This window comes from Typopeltis vanoorti, chromosome 24 (genome assembly GCF_054136105.1).
Source record: "Typopeltis vanoorti isolate ZY-2024b chromosome 24, IOZ_Tvanoo_1.0, whole genome shotgun sequence".
Lineage (NCBI taxonomy): Eukaryota > Metazoa > Arthropoda > Arachnida > Uropygi > Thelyphonidae > Typopeltis > Typopeltis vanoorti.
In genome coordinates, this window is record NC_143572.1 from 42,479,256 (window position 1) to 42,495,136 (window position 15,881).

At 34.3% G+C, this 15,881-nt stretch overlaps 1 protein-coding gene across 6 annotated transcripts in view; it reads right to left on the reverse strand.

The window, feature by feature from the left end:
• LOC150093132 (uncharacterized) overlaps positions 1-15,881 on the reverse strand; it is a 423,272-nt gene that overhangs the window by 242,558 nt on the left and 164,833 nt on the right. For all 6 annotated transcript variants that reach the window (XM_090413312.1, XM_090413313.1, XM_090413316.1 and 3 more), the window contains 2 exons: positions 11,844-12,020; positions 3,524-3,605 (listed from right to left, as the gene is read on the reverse strand). In XM_090413312.1, the coding sequence (XP_090269438.1) occupies positions 3,524-3,605; positions 11,844-12,020 (259 nt within the window). The remainder of the gene's footprint in view (positions 1-3,523; positions 3,606-11,843; positions 12,021-15,881) is intronic.

Here is a 15,881-nt window from a genome sequence, read left to right on the forward strand (position 1 = left end):
TTTCCTGGGCAAGAACACATACTTCCCAAGATTATCTTTTATCTTGGGAAGTATGATTACCTACACAAGATTATCTTTTATTTGTGGAATGGAGCTCTGGAAAATTCATAGAAAATTTCCAGAGCTCCATTCCGCATGTCACAGTGTGTTCTTGTCAGACTTCTATGCCACATTAACCTTCAAGCATCCTTCTCTCAGAACTGCAAATTAAATTCATTCTTACTCTTTCCAAAGAGAAAAATATCCTTTCATTTCCAGGAGTTTACAGAATTTCTTGTAGATGTAATCTTTCTCTTATTGGTAAATGGGTCAGTCCAACGAAATATGAGGGTGGTTGAAAAGTTCTCGGCCTAACAATGAAAAAAAAAATGGATTTACAATTTCAAAATTATTTTATTTTTCAACATAATCTCCCTTAAGACTAATACATTTACTCCAGCAATGCTCCAGCACCATTATCCAGTCCCTGTAGTGGTTCTCAGTAAGATCTGCAAAATACCCCTCTACAGCTGCAATCCTCGATTCAAAGAAAAACTCTGACAGCAAGAAAGAGTTTTAGTTTTGGGAAGAGATATAAGTCAGAGGAAGCAAAATCTGGGGAATAAGATGGATGTTCCAACAATTCATAGTGCAGATCTCTTAATTTTCCCATTGCCAAAACACCTTTGTGGACAGGTGCATTGTCCTGATGAAAGATGATTTTTTTCTTCTGCAAACCAGGTCTTTTCATGTGAATTTTTTCATCTAGTCTGGTTAAAAGATCAGAATATTCCCCAGTTATTATTTTACCCTTTTCAAGATAATAAACAAAATGCCTTTAGCATAACAAAACACTGATGGCATGACCTTTCCTGCTGATGGAAATGACTATCTTCTTTGCCACTGAACAACTGGCTTCTATCCACTGTTTTGATTGCTGTTTGGATTCTGGTGTGTAATGGTGAATCCAAGCCTCATCTATAGTAATAATCGATGCACAAAATCAATTTTATTCTTGTTAAAACACTCCAAGCACTGTTCAGAGATTTTCATGCGAGTGTGTTTTTGATCTGCTATGAGCAAGCGAGCACCCATCTTGCGCAAAGCTTTTTCATTTGCAATTCTTCATGCAAAATATATCCTACACGTTCTTTTAAAATGCCTATAGTCTCAACAATTTCACGCACTTTGACTTGTCTCTCATCCAATACCATATCGTGCACTTGATCAATGATTTTTGGTGTTTTTACACTTTTGAAAGTCCTTCATGTGGATCATCTTCAAGGTTGGTGCGGCCACATTTAAACATAGCAGCCCATTTCTTAATTGTCGAAAACGAAGGAAAAGATGTGCCCATAAACTTTTATAAAACTTCGAATGAATTTCTTTTGGTGTTAAACCTTCTTTTTATAACCGCGTGATACTTGATTTTATCGATGTCAAAGGATACAGACACCACTTTTGCTTCACAGCTGTATAAAACAAACTACTTGATAGAATGACTTGCAATTTCACATGGATGATTATAAAAATGTACCAACTTAGAAAAAAAAAATCTTGCCGATAGTGTTGTTGCCATCTAAGGTCGAGGCCGGGAACTTTTCAGACCACCCCCATACATCTGGAAGAAATATTTCCAAATATCCAGCTTAATGATTTTAACAACTCAGGTCTTGCCAGTCATGCCATATCTACTAGACACAGGATTCAATCAAAGACCAAAGTTTTATGCAAAAGTCAATTTTTATTAACAATTGTGTGTGTATATATATATATAATATATATATATATAGAAAAAAGTTGAAGCCAACATTCGTCATTCAAACCTACATCTAATCTAAATCATTCCCAATTTTGGGAAGTTATCCTCTTTAATACTCCCTACACCATTGTGTTAAAACATTTATTCTTTGAAAATAATTTCATTGTTTTCCTTGAATTCCAACAGTTAGATTAACCTCTCTTCCATTTCAGCAATTTAGTCAATTTTTAATGAAGATAAGAAATGAAATATGGAAATGGACAAAGAATTAGCAAAGCTGGTAAGGTGGGAGGAGGTAAGTGCAAAAATTAATATTGAATGAGAAAAATCAAGTCAAAATGCTAAACTAGCACTATACATGTCTTCAAACAATTTTAACTATGGATCCGAGAGCTCGGTTAGAAAAAATCGATCAAAGACTGCAGACATATGATTTGAGAAAAATTAGCTGAATGAACAAATGATATCAGTGGCAGAATCATTAAAAATTAAGATATTAAAAAGGAAGGAACTTGACATTTAGCATTGAATTCATGAATGTGAGAGCAGAGTGCTAATCTCCAGTGGTATGATCTTTAAACTGAATGGGAGAGGAAAGTAGTAAAGCAACTGTTCGATAGCAAGAAAATGACCCTTAGGAAGACCATGATTTAGGTGGATTAATGCAAGTAGAATGCCTCAAAAGATCAAAATGTAAGATAAGAACAGACAACACTGGAGTTTTGGCAGACTAATATGGAGAAAGTTTCCACCAGATGTTAGTAGTAATTATATCAACTTTTTATGTAACACATTCATAGCATTCTGTACACCACTTGATGGTACATATCAGCAGTTCAATGTATATTCCATATTTGATTATAGTTAAGTCCTCCTCTTACATATTTATGTTTCATATATAGTTGTTTTTTTCCCTCAATTGAATGCTAGGCATAATTTAGATTTCAGAAATGTGCATGTGGGTCACACAATAGAGGTAAAAAAATACATCCCACGAAATATTTTTTGTTCACTGTAGTATATGCTAACTCATTCTGTCAACTGCTAACTGGGTAAGGATCTGAAAATTAACTGAAATTGATGACAAACTAAAGTAATAGTAATGCTGTCAAAAATCAAATTAAGCTTGAGCATTAGGAAGGAAAAATTTTTGTTGATAATCTTTTCTAAACTGATTACTGCTCATATGCAAATATTTTCAAACTATCATGAAATACTTTTTCAATAAAAAAACTTTGCTAAAGAATGTATTTAGACCTATTATCACCCCTCCTTTAGTGTTATAATTTATGCACCAACTCTGAAGTAGTTCTGATTTTTTATAATAAAATTATATTCATTTAAGATATTTAAATTTTAATCAAATGTATTATAATTAATAAAAGACAAAGTCCAAAATTAACTTATTCATATAATTTATTTAAATAACTTAATTCAAGTGGAGGGAGGAGACTAGTAAAAAAAGTTGTGTAAGATTTCTACATACCTTAATATCAACTTTTCTCCCCCATTCAGGAGTCATTACAATTGACTGACTATAACAGACTCATAGAAAGTTTGTTATAGTGGGTAGTTTGCTATAGTGAGTTTCTTTTAATATTAGCATTATTTTTATTGGACAGTTTATAGAAGTTCTCTGCAATGAGAACTTTTTTCTGGTGGTGTTTGCTATAGTGAGTCAACTGTACAGCAGTTATAACACAGAAGTATGGTACATACTTTGTTTGCTGTTTGCATTGTAACCCTGCAAATGTCAAGGCTCAGTTATATATCAAGTCTCACCTTGAGAAATAATACTCCAATTGTTGCTGAAGCAATGTTTTGAGTTCTGGAAGTGGTATGGTCCCATCGTTAGGCTGGATATCTAATTTTAAAAAAAAGTGTTTTTGGTTAAAAACTATTACACAAAACATTTCAGCAAAGTTTTAATACATTCCTATGAAATTCAAATTTGCTCAATATCTATTGATGTGGCAAATATTGCCAGCCTGGTTGACCAAGTGAATAGCACACCCACTCTCCAACAAACAGGTCATGGATGTTTGCAAATGTCTGCTCTTGACATGCTTGTAAAAATAAAAAAAAAAAATAAGAGCAATTTAATGCTTGTTATGGAACACTGAATAAGCACCTATCAGATTTATTTTGTCTGTTGATCTGCTGGGATGGAATTTTCTGCAATTTGATATTTAGGATCTATATTAGAACTTTTCAATTTTGGTTTGCATCAAGCATTTTTTGCAGCAAAATGGTTCACACTATGACACAATTATGTTAATGAGAAATCTCACTACAAGTAAGCAAAAATAAGATCAATGTTTATTTGTTTGCCTGGTTAACATATCAACTCTCCAACCAACAAGGCTGTAGGGTTCAAATGCTGCTGTGAACCAGGGCCCATGCTTACTGGAAGTCTTAAGCAGCTTGAAAATTTTCGATGTTTGGTCTCCAGAGTGGGGTTTCTGGATAATGTAAAATAAAAATTTTTAAAAATCTTTGACTAATTCACAATGCTCATGTACAAGCTTTTTTTGAATAGTGAAAGTGACATTGAGTGTTATAATTAATGGTATTGCTTTCTTTTAAGGTTACAGTGGTCAGGATTCATACTGAAGAACCTTATAGACAAAACGCATGTTGGAGTAATTACTTATAATTAAGAACAATAATCAACAAAATGAACTTTATTTCTGCAAATTTCCATATTCACACAAAATCATTTTAAGAGGTGCATGAAAAACTAGGAATAATATACTTAAAGCAAAAATGAAACTATTCTATATTTAAATTTAGCTATCAAAAACTTGATACAGGTATTTGGGAATCACACACACATTTTATTGTACAGCTTGAAGATAAATTTCATTCTCTAAGACAGTGCTTCCCAAACTTATGAATGCCAAGGCCCCCTCTGGAAAAATGTAAATATTTCACAGTCCCCCCCATTGGAAAAAAAATCATAATACAGACATATATTATTTACAATTTATCCTCGAAGATTTTGCATTTGTAATCTTTTTTGTGCTTCTTATCAAAACCTATGAAATGAAACTTATATGAACAAGCATATATTTACTAATATTCATTAAGCGCCAAAATAAGCAAGAACCAAAATTTGTGAACCAACACCAATGTGTGATTCTTTCCATTAAAATATAAAAAAGAACAAAATAGAAATAATAAAAATTGAATACATTTCTTTTAAGATTAAAAAAAATCTACTTAGTCTTAAAACATTTTAAATTTGTTTTCATTATTTCACGCCCCCCCCTTCAACAAAACTTGCGGCCCCCAAGGGGGGCTGTGGCCCACAGTTTGGGAAGCACTGCTCTAAGAGAATTTATAAAACAGCAATCTAACAAAGGTGATTTTGTACAGGAAGCACAATATGGAATTATTTAGCAGTTGAAGTGAGTTAACAATATAAAATTGAGTTTAATTCACATTTACTGCTTAAGTGATAATCATAATTAAATATGGAAAAATAGCATCATAACAATAAAATGAACCAAACCACAATCATTAATTTAAAAGGAAAGACAAAAATTTCATTAACTTATAAGTTTAATGGAGTGAAACAGTCCTAGGAAATGATTAAAAATAATATTTAATGCTTCTGACATTTCACCTCGGTTACAGAGACATCAGGGAGTATAAAATGAGACGTGTACACACAAAGGCAGAACAAAACTAATTGAAATATGTGGACAAAAGACTAAAGTCCTAACTAGGTGGGGCACCCTCAATACACTTGTTGGCAGCCTAGGATTAAATTGGGATCTCAAAGTTTTAGTGTTTCCCATATTTTGAAAAGTTTTATGCAATCATATTTATTCAAATTGGGCTGATTTTTAAAAGTGGCAGCAGATTCTAAAAATAGTCTTTCTCTTCTAAATTTACCGTGGAGCATGATGGTCTTTTTCCAATTGATTCTGTGAGCTGTATCCAAAACATAGTCTGCAAGGCCAGATTGACCATAGTCATGACTGCAGATGTATTTTTCTCTTTCCTTCAGATGATAGCTGATTTGTCTCTGTCCACAGTAGGCAAACTTGCAGGAACAAGGAACTCTATATACACCTGGAACTGAGAGTAGGAGGGAGTTTGTCTTCGGTGGAGATAAGGATAGCTAGTTTTAAGCAGGGCTTCAAAGTGGTGCAATGATTGTATTTCTTTAAGATTCTAGATATTTTTTCTGATGTGCCTTGGACATAGGGAATGATGATAGCATTACTAAAATCTTAGACTAAGGGAAGGATTCTTTTATATATATATATTGTGGAAATTATAGTCATTATAGAAAAGTGTGATGTATATGATTGAGTTCTGTTGCGAGAGAGGTCTCATTCGAACAAAGGTTAAACTCTATGGGTTAGTGTTTTTATGACACCAATTTGTTGGGGGGGGGGGACTTGTGAATGTATCTGCCTGCGTTAGTGGGTTTCCTATATACTGAAAATGACAGGTTACCATTAGGTAGGCAGGTGACCAAGGTGTCTACAAAGGCCAGACTATTATTAGAGACCATGAGACCAAAGAGAAAAAATACCTACATATCTTAACCAGATAAAAGGTTTGAGAGGGACCGAGTCAAGAGCTTTTTTTTCAAAATCTTCCATAAAAAAAATTGGCAATGGGGTGAGAAGGGAGACCCCATAGAGGTACCCTCTGTTTATAAATTTCGTTCTTCCAAGAGAAATAACCAGAATGGATAGCAAAGGAAAAGAAGTCAATGATATTAAGGGGAAAACTTTTTTCTTTTAAGCAATAAGGTGTCATTTAAGGATATGTTAGTGAACAATGAAGTGATATCAAAGCTCACTAGATATCATTAACAATTATATTTTCAATGGAGCTTTTTAAATTGGGAAGAATTTTTTATGCATGATGTGGTATGACTAATAAGGTGGACAAGAGATTTTGCTAATTGTTTGATAATTTTTTTGGTAATTTTGGTAATTGTTTGGTAATTTTGATAATTTATAGCAGGGAGAATAAGTGGTATTTACTATGAGTTATGTGGAGAAATTGGATTTATAAATTTGAGGCAAGCCATGTCCGAAGGCCAGGCTAGTTTTAGTGGGATCGTAATGTAGGTAGAGTGGTCTCTAAGAATGATATCTCTGTAAATGAGACGAAATACTGGAAGCATTAAATACCATTTTTAATCATTTCCTAGTGCTGTTTCACTCCATTAAACTTTAATGAGTTTTTCCCAGGACCTAAACCTTAACACATGAATATTGCATTAGCTTGTTTATACAGCAGAAGCCTCCAAACAAGAGATGAAATAGTTCAATATCTATTAAATTTGTCAAGTTCACACTGCCAGGTATTTCTTTCAAACACAATTCGGTAAGCACAGCCATTTGCCATTTATCCTGTTCAGTACAGTCATGGTAAAGGAACATTTATGTTAGCTTATTACTGTGAGTCTGTTTTAGCTGTTCAGAAGGATTGCTACAATCACAGTAAGATGCCTAGACCTTGACAAAAATTTTCAGGCAAAAAAATGTATACTATTATTATTATTGTACGGGCACTTCCATGGAGTGTGAAGACTGATTGTGGGAGACCCAAACTATCCACACAATGTATCATACCTTTTCTTGAAGAAGAGGTATGATAAATTCCCATTATCTTTTGTCCATTAACAGATAAAGTGTCGCAACCAACTGTGGTAACCCATTTCATTGATTCACAACTCTCACAAGAACTCTCAAGGAAACAAAACATAGGATCCATTGATGAATGGAATTTTGAACAGAATTTCATCTTAAATTTTACTTCATCTTCTGTAGCATTTTTTATACGACTTGTACACTCCAAAGGTTGTAAACCTACTGTACATAATACTGTGGTTGGACAACTAAGGGTTTTTTTCCCCTTTTTCTTTTTTTTTTTTTTCTTATTTCTGTATCTTTTATTAATTCAGCTGATATTGAAGAACAGATATGCTAACCACTCAGCCAACCAAGGCCAGCACATGTTATGGAAATATTTTCAAATATCAGAAACCATTCCCACTATCACACAATATAAACTAAACTTTCCAAGAAATTATATTTCTTGTTTTACCCTTTGTCCAAGTGCAAGCAAACAAAGTTTGCACATGAAGTATCTTCACAACCAGACTACTTGTATATAGAGGCGATGACTTCATGTCAATTGCCATAATGCAAAACACATGTCCTTTCAGGTGTATAATGCTATGCATTATGGGAAGGGTCACTACTCAGAATAGTTTTGATATTAACTAAAGATCTCATCAATGGGAGCCAAACCTAGAAGAAATACCAAGGTTGAATTAATGCAGAAGTCATATTTCCCAATGTACAAGTAGTAAAACATGTATCATCTTACTATTAAAATTCTCTGGATTAGACATAGGAGTAGAAAGTTTTTTTGACTTGGTTGCAAATTAAACTTGCTAAGAAATTATGAAATATTTTCATAACCTAGTTGCAAAATATCTTCAAGACTAGGTTACTTGTAACTTGGCTGATGACTTCATATCAATTGTCTTAGTATCCATAACACAAAACCCACATCCCTTCAGATATGTATGAGTGCTATGCATTGTAGGAAGGGTCACTACCCAGACCAGTTCTGACCTTTATTGAATAATCATCAGTATTGTCACAATTAGTCTACTTATATAAGCCAGCCTAGTTGAGCAGGTGGTTAACATATCTACCTGGTATCCAATAACAGGCTGCAGGTTCTGACCACAAGCATGGACAGTTGTGATTCTCTTTAGGTGAGAGATAAATTTCATGATCCACTGCAAGACCACTGCCCTGCATACTGGAAGACTGAATTGGCTTGAAAGGTTCCACATTTGGTCTCTAGGCTATGTAAAAATAAATAGTAAATGAAAAAATTTCCTTTGTCCATCCATGGTACTACAGTATACTCTGGGTTTAGAACTTGTGGGCGGAAAACAAAAAGAAACAGAGGCTGCTGACTTCACATCAACTGCCTTAGTATCCCATGCAAAACATTACCTTTCGAATGTGTGTATTACTTCTCATTATGGGAAGAGCCACTATCCAGGACAGTAATACATTTGGGGTCTCATTAGTGTTTACTAGAGGCAGATACTAAGGTTCAACCAATGCAAAAGTCATTTTTCATATACAAGCAGAGTAAAATGATTTATCAGATTATGAAAATACTGGGAATCGGAGATAGTTAAAGGTTCTCTTTGTTAAAGTATATTATACTTTACAAGAAATTATATTCTTGTTTTAATCCTTTACCCAAGAGTAAGCAAAGTTTTTTTTGTGACATATCTTCAACACTAGCTCCCACTGATAAGACCTCAAAGATCAAAATGGTCTGGGTGGTGATCTTCCATTACTTTGGTTATACTTGTGTAAATGATTAAAACAAGAATAAAATTTCTTGTCAAGTCTAATATGCTTTGCAATCAAGTGAAAAAAACTTTCTACGGAGGTAGTAGTATCTAGACAAATTATGGAACTATAGAAAAATGTCCTTTATTGAAAGATTATTTAAACGCGTGGATAGGCTTATGTGTTCATCAGACATGTTGTAATAGATTTAACGGCATTTATATGAACACAGATGGATAAGAAAATAACTATTTATTAACTTAAAAGCTAATATCTCGCTGGTATTATATCCAGCATCTTCAGAGCACACAACACAAAGTTTGTTACAAATGCAAGACAACCACAATCTGGTGTAACAGTGGGGCTAGTATATTGCAGCATGCAACATAAGACCAAAGTCCTAATAGGGCACCATCTAGGTTAAAAATAAATAAATAAATAAAAAAGTAGTTCAAAGTTTTGAAATAGTAGTCCAAATAAAGGTCTTAGAAAGTTTGAAAAAAATAAAATAAAATAAAATAAAAGTAATAAATCTTAATTTAGTCTTAGGATGACTGTCTCCCAAATCTTTAGTAGATTTATACAGCCATACTCGTTAAGGATTGGAGTATGTTTTAAGGCTTCTGTTGATTCCAGGAACAACCTCTCTGACTTGTAGAAGCTTCTGTGCATTACTTTTGTTTTTTTTTTTCAATTGAATGCTGGGGTATCCAAAGCAAAAGTGTCAGATATATTTTTTGTGTTCACTGAGGTGATGTCCACAGTTCTTCCTGTCTGTCTGTAGTAGGCTTGATGGCAAGAACAGGGCACTTCATAGACTCCTGGATGTAATAAAGGAGTGCATTTGTCCTTAGGTGAACGGATGAGAGTTGCTAATTTCACATAAGCTTTAAATACGGTGCGCAGTTGGTGTTTGTTAAGCACCCCAGATATCTTTTTAGATGTGCCTTTAATGTATGAGATGGTGATAGTTTTGTTGTAGTCTTCTGTGGTAGATAGAGGGGATTTCTGGGTAGTATTTAGTATGTTATCTATCTTATGAGGATTATAACCATTGGTTAAGAAGGTGTGATGTAGGTGAGAAAGTTCAGCAGTGAGAGCAATGTCATTGGAACAGATTGCTCTAGCTCTATGGATTAGTGTTTTTAAGATACCATATTGTTGAGAAGGGTGATGGTGTGATTGTTTGTGTAAGTATCTCCCTGTATGTGTGGGTTTTCTATAAACCGAAAATGATAAAGAACCTTCTGGAAGATGTGTGATCAGTGTGTCCAGGAAGGGCAGGCAGTCATTGGCTTCTAGTTCCATTGTAAAGTGGATTTTAGGGTGCTGGCTATTTAGATGCACTAAAAATGTATTCAATGTGTCTGGGCCACGTGGCCAAATAGCAAACACATCATCAACATAGCATAGCCAGAAACTAGGTTTGAGAGTGGCTGTGTTGATAGCTAGTTTTTCCAGATGTTCTATGTAGAAGTTGGCTAAGGGGAAAGAAATGGGGGGGAACCCATAGCTGTCCCATCTAATTTATATATTTTCCCTTTCCATATAAAATAACCTGCCTGTACTGTGAATTTAAATAGCTGAAATATATCTGGGGGAAATTTTGAATTTAGTAAGTTAAGTGTTTCAATCAGTGGTATATTAGTGAATGATGAGGTGATATCAAAACTCACCATTAGGTCTGAACTATTTAAGGTGTGGTTTTCTAAAATACTTTTTAGGTGGGCAGAATTTTTAACAAAAGAGGGAGAATTGTTTGTGTAAGTGGCTAGTAATTTGGCTAAATGTTTAGCTAGTTTATATGTAGGACTATTTATACTATCTACAATAGGAGGCACCTTGTTTATGTATTTTCTAAGACTATTATTTGGACTACTATTTCAAAACTTTCAACTACTTTTTTTTTTTTTTTTAACCTAGATGGCACCCTGTTAGGACTTTAGTCTTGTGTTGCACGCTGCAATTACTTATACTAGCCCCACTGTTACACTGGATTGTGGTGTTTTGCATTTGTAACAAACTTTGTGTTGTGTGCTCTGAAGATACTGGATATAATACCAGCGAAATATTAGCTTTTAAGTTAATAAATAGTTATTTTCTTATCCATCTGTGTTCATATAAATACCGTTAAATCTATTACAACATTTATTGAAAGATGTATATCCTGTGGTGATGTGGACAAGCAATAGGCACATTGTAGAAATCTGCATATCCAAACAGTGTTCTGATCACTGGAGAATTATGAATAATTCTGGCCTTTTTACTGGACTGAATGGTGAGAACAAAATGCTAGGTGAATAGCTGGTTACCTAAACATTATAAGAATGCGAAAGATGTGAAACAGTTTGATAAAAGGACTGTAGAGCCAGAGATGAAAAAGAAATATTTCATTTATTCTTTAAAATTCTTATATATTCCTTAAAAATTAAATTTATGTTCATATATACAGAATAAATGGAATATGACAATGAAAATATTACTGATCTGCATATTTTCTCAAATTTTCCTAATTCAAAAATTATTGCACATAATGCACTTATTTTTTAAAGGAAAAAAATATATAGAATCTCCATATAGTTCAAAGACTCATTGTGGAAGAACTACACTAACTTATCATACTTAACCATTTGTAAAAAACCTTTGTTTATAACATCAATGCAGGTGAAGAGTGTGCTAAGACAACTAAATTATATGAATAGGTATTAAATTTAGAAGGTAAATGGTGGCAAATTTTAACTTACCACTGACACAATGGCTACTGTTGTATGTTTCTATTTGATTATGTGGAGGGAAGGATAAGTGGTCTGTTAGGCTAACACTGGCAGTGTTGGTTGCCTCAGAAGCAACTGTCTGTGCATTAGCTCTCGAGTTGTCTTCCATTGTGGAAATAGCTACCTGTGCCTTGGAACTCTTATAATCTAAAAATATATAATGAGAAATCTGAACAAAGTGCCTAATGATAATATCAATATGGAATAAATAAATAAATATATTAATATCAGAGTTAAGTAAAAGCAATTCCAAAACAAAATGAAAATTTCAACCCCCCCCCCCCCCACACACACACTTTGCATTAGTGGTATTTCAACTATCTTTCCATACAGGCCATTAATGAGATGGAATAAGCAATTGAGACTACCAGGCCAAATAATGATTCTATGGTTATTTGATCTGTGTCTTGTTTCCAATGACAGGGATCTGGACATACCAGACAAGTATTGCTGCCTTAAAAGCATATCATCCTAAAAATATATCAACTTGCTATTGTCATGTTTAGTTTACAGAACATGGTCTCCAACTTTTGCCTACCTTCTCGCATGTGATGTGATGTGGGTGAACCTCATAGTAACACCTCAAAACTTCCCTATCAAATAATTCAGCCACTTTTCTGCCTTATGCTTCAAGAAATCCATATTTCACAGTATGTGATGGGCACTGTGGAGGCCACACATACTGTATGCGAAATATTTCTTGTATGGAGATCATAAGTATCACCTCACAATGCATGTCCCTGCTGTTATTTAACTTCATGATATATCAGTGGCGTTGCATGCCCATTTCAGTTGGATGTGCTGTCATGGCTTATGCAACTTGAGCTACAAAATCAATAATTTGACCATATGATTGCATTTTTATTGATGTATGAAAGCAAGAATGCATAGTGCTCATCTTAACTGGTCCAATGCAATTAATTGTAACCAAATCTGCATAGAGTAGGCAACGATGTTTGTTTTCAGATATATTAGAAAACAATAATGAAGGCGAATGCTTATTTGGTTGATATATTTGAATTACTTAAAAGGTATAAAATTTGGAAGAGAAGGATGAGGCTAACCTCCTTCGACTACAATCATACAATCTGCAAAAGCTCTGGCAGCAAACAGGACATTCAGTAGATCATAAACACTGTTTTCCCATTGTAAATATGTGCAAAAAAGTTATAAATTTATAAAAAAATTATATATTAAAAACTATATCAGTGTCCTAAACACACTTTACATAAGCAAAAATGATGAAACTCAGAAAACAAAAACAGCCAATTCATGACAAGCAATAACGTACAGTTGGATTGGTTGACACAATGACCAATCATAGTCACTGATTTCTAGGTGCTGCCTCACCTTTTGGTTCAAAAAACACTGGAATGCTAAGAATTTGACCCAAGGAACCATCGTACATCTGTTCAAAGGGCTCAAAGACATCAGTATTTGTGACCACACACACCTGGACTATTAATGTGATGCAATGTTTACGCGTTGAAAAGTGTCCTCTTTGTGAAGCATTAGCATATTGTTTTTAATTTTAGGAATCATGCAAAGTCAGGAAACAATTAGGTGAGTCTTTAACAGGAATAAATGCACAAATATAATATTGGTGATATTGCTATTCCATGGGAGTGCACCACACACCCGGAATATACGCCCGATATACAGGGTGTTCGGGATAAATTTGACATATTTATAATTAATTATATTTTTCCGTAAGTTACATGTATTAACACACACTTCTCTTCATTTAAACGTTTGGACCCTTCTTCATTCATATACAAGATGTCAGAAAGGATGGATAGCTGGAACCCACCTGAATCATGGAAGAGAATAACTTGTATCATGATGATTCGTGCCCGCCATCAAAATAAGGATATTACGACTGCTGCCCAATGCTCCCTGAATACAGTAAAAACAATCAGGCATGAACTAGAGACTTGCAATGGTGACTACGAGGATGTAGCAAGAAGAAAGATCCCTAGCAGACGATCTGATTGCGTTCGTACAGCAGAATTCCTCGCAAATCTGCAGGAACAGGTGTTGAAGAACCCTGGCATTGGAATTCGGGCTTTGTTCGTGGAGTTGCTAACTGTAGTCAAGCCCTGGATAACAAGGGTAGCCAATGGTAGGCCGTATGTATGGCAGCAGGATTCGGCCCCTTGCCACACCTCTGGGAAAAGTCAAAAATGGTTGTCTGAAAATTTCTACGACTTCACCAGTCCAAATGTTTGGCCTCCAAACTCTCCAGACCTTAACCCCATGGATTATTTTGTATGGGGCGCAGTTGAAAAAGACACCAATCGCACTTCCAGTAATACAAAAGCCCAGTTAATGGATAAAATTAAAACAGTTTTTGCGGCCCTTCCCAGGGAGACTGTAGCATCAGCTTGTTCGAGGTTCCGAAGCAGAATTGAAGCTGTGATCGATGCTAATGGTGGTTATTTTGAGTAAATCTTGTTGATAGTATTGTAATTAACTCTGCCTGTAATGTTTTTTTGTCAATTCATTAAATTTAATAGATACAAAGAAGATTTTCTTTTTCCTTACGAAACTGTCAAATTTATCCCGAACACCCTGTATATATATAAAGCAGCAGTGCAAATCAAAAACCTAACACAAAGAATAAAAATATTAAATATAAAAAAAGCACAATTCAAAATGCTACACAACTTCTTCAAAATTATTGGCTTTAATTCAAACAAAAAAAATAAACAAATAAACGTGCATCACCACCTAGTAATCCAAATCTGATATGTAATTTCTCACAGAACCCCAAATGGAAATTTCAGGTACTTCCCACTTGAACTTTTCAAACTATAATATTCCTTCTGACAAGGATGGCAGGAATGTCCATCACACTTGACACCCATTATACGTATGACAATCTTAGAATCCACTCTTATTTTGTTTTACTCTGGCTAAAAATTTCTTCAATGCATTTTGAAGCATACTTTACTGTTGTCTTTAACTATTATCTTATTGTCTAAACTCATAACTATTCCCTGACCTTTAAAGCTTGATTTCTGCAATACAAATAGCCAAACACTAACGCCTAAAGGCGTTATACACCAAGGAAGTCATCTTCCTTGGTGTATAACTCAAACAGACTTACAACTCCATTGCTAGTGTTCAACTGGAAGGGATGAAATATTTGTTAATGACTTCATGCAAACTATCTAGTAACCACTTCATTCTGCAAATACACTGTAGCAATCGGTTTTCCTGTTGGTAACTCAGATCACAACCTTGTCGTTCCTTTACTATATGGAATGCGCCATACCCAGCCAACCAGACAGGTTGGCTGGATATGGTAAGATAATGATAATGGTTTCTACTGCTACTAATTCCCATTCTCTCAATCCAAATACCTACTCTGACTAAATTACAGAAACAATTATAACCGGAAGGCATTTATCCCCATTGAACTCAAAATTAACTTGTATGTGAGCCTTTAATCTGGCAAGACAATGACATGGAAAGGAATAAAAATCAAAATTCCAACTCTGAGTGCAGAGCTGGAATTCAGCTCAACTGCTACAGAAGAGGAAAAAAAAAGTTCTGATTTTGAGCAGTCAAGCTTTCACATCTCTTACCAAACCACTAGAATTTCTGTCCTTAACACTTTCACCATTTACACATCACGCTGGCACAATTATATTCAAAGATAATGCAGATTTCTAGATAGCTTACCCAGGTTATCAGGAGCAGAAGATAACCTGGTAATCCTTCTGATAACCCTATGTCAGTGGTGTTCAATCTTTTTTTTTTTTGAGCGAGCTACTTTTCTATAATAAGTTATTCAGCGATCTACTCTCTTAGATAGATCATGTTCCCCCAACCTGATATCGGATTACGCACAAATAAACAACTAAAAACTTTGTGTATTTAAAAATTTATTTATCACTTTTAATTATTTTAATACAACAAAAAAAAAAATAATATTGGAATAAAATATTTCTCTATTTTGGAAAACCAAAGTTAGCAAAAACAACAATTGATTACAAACTCACA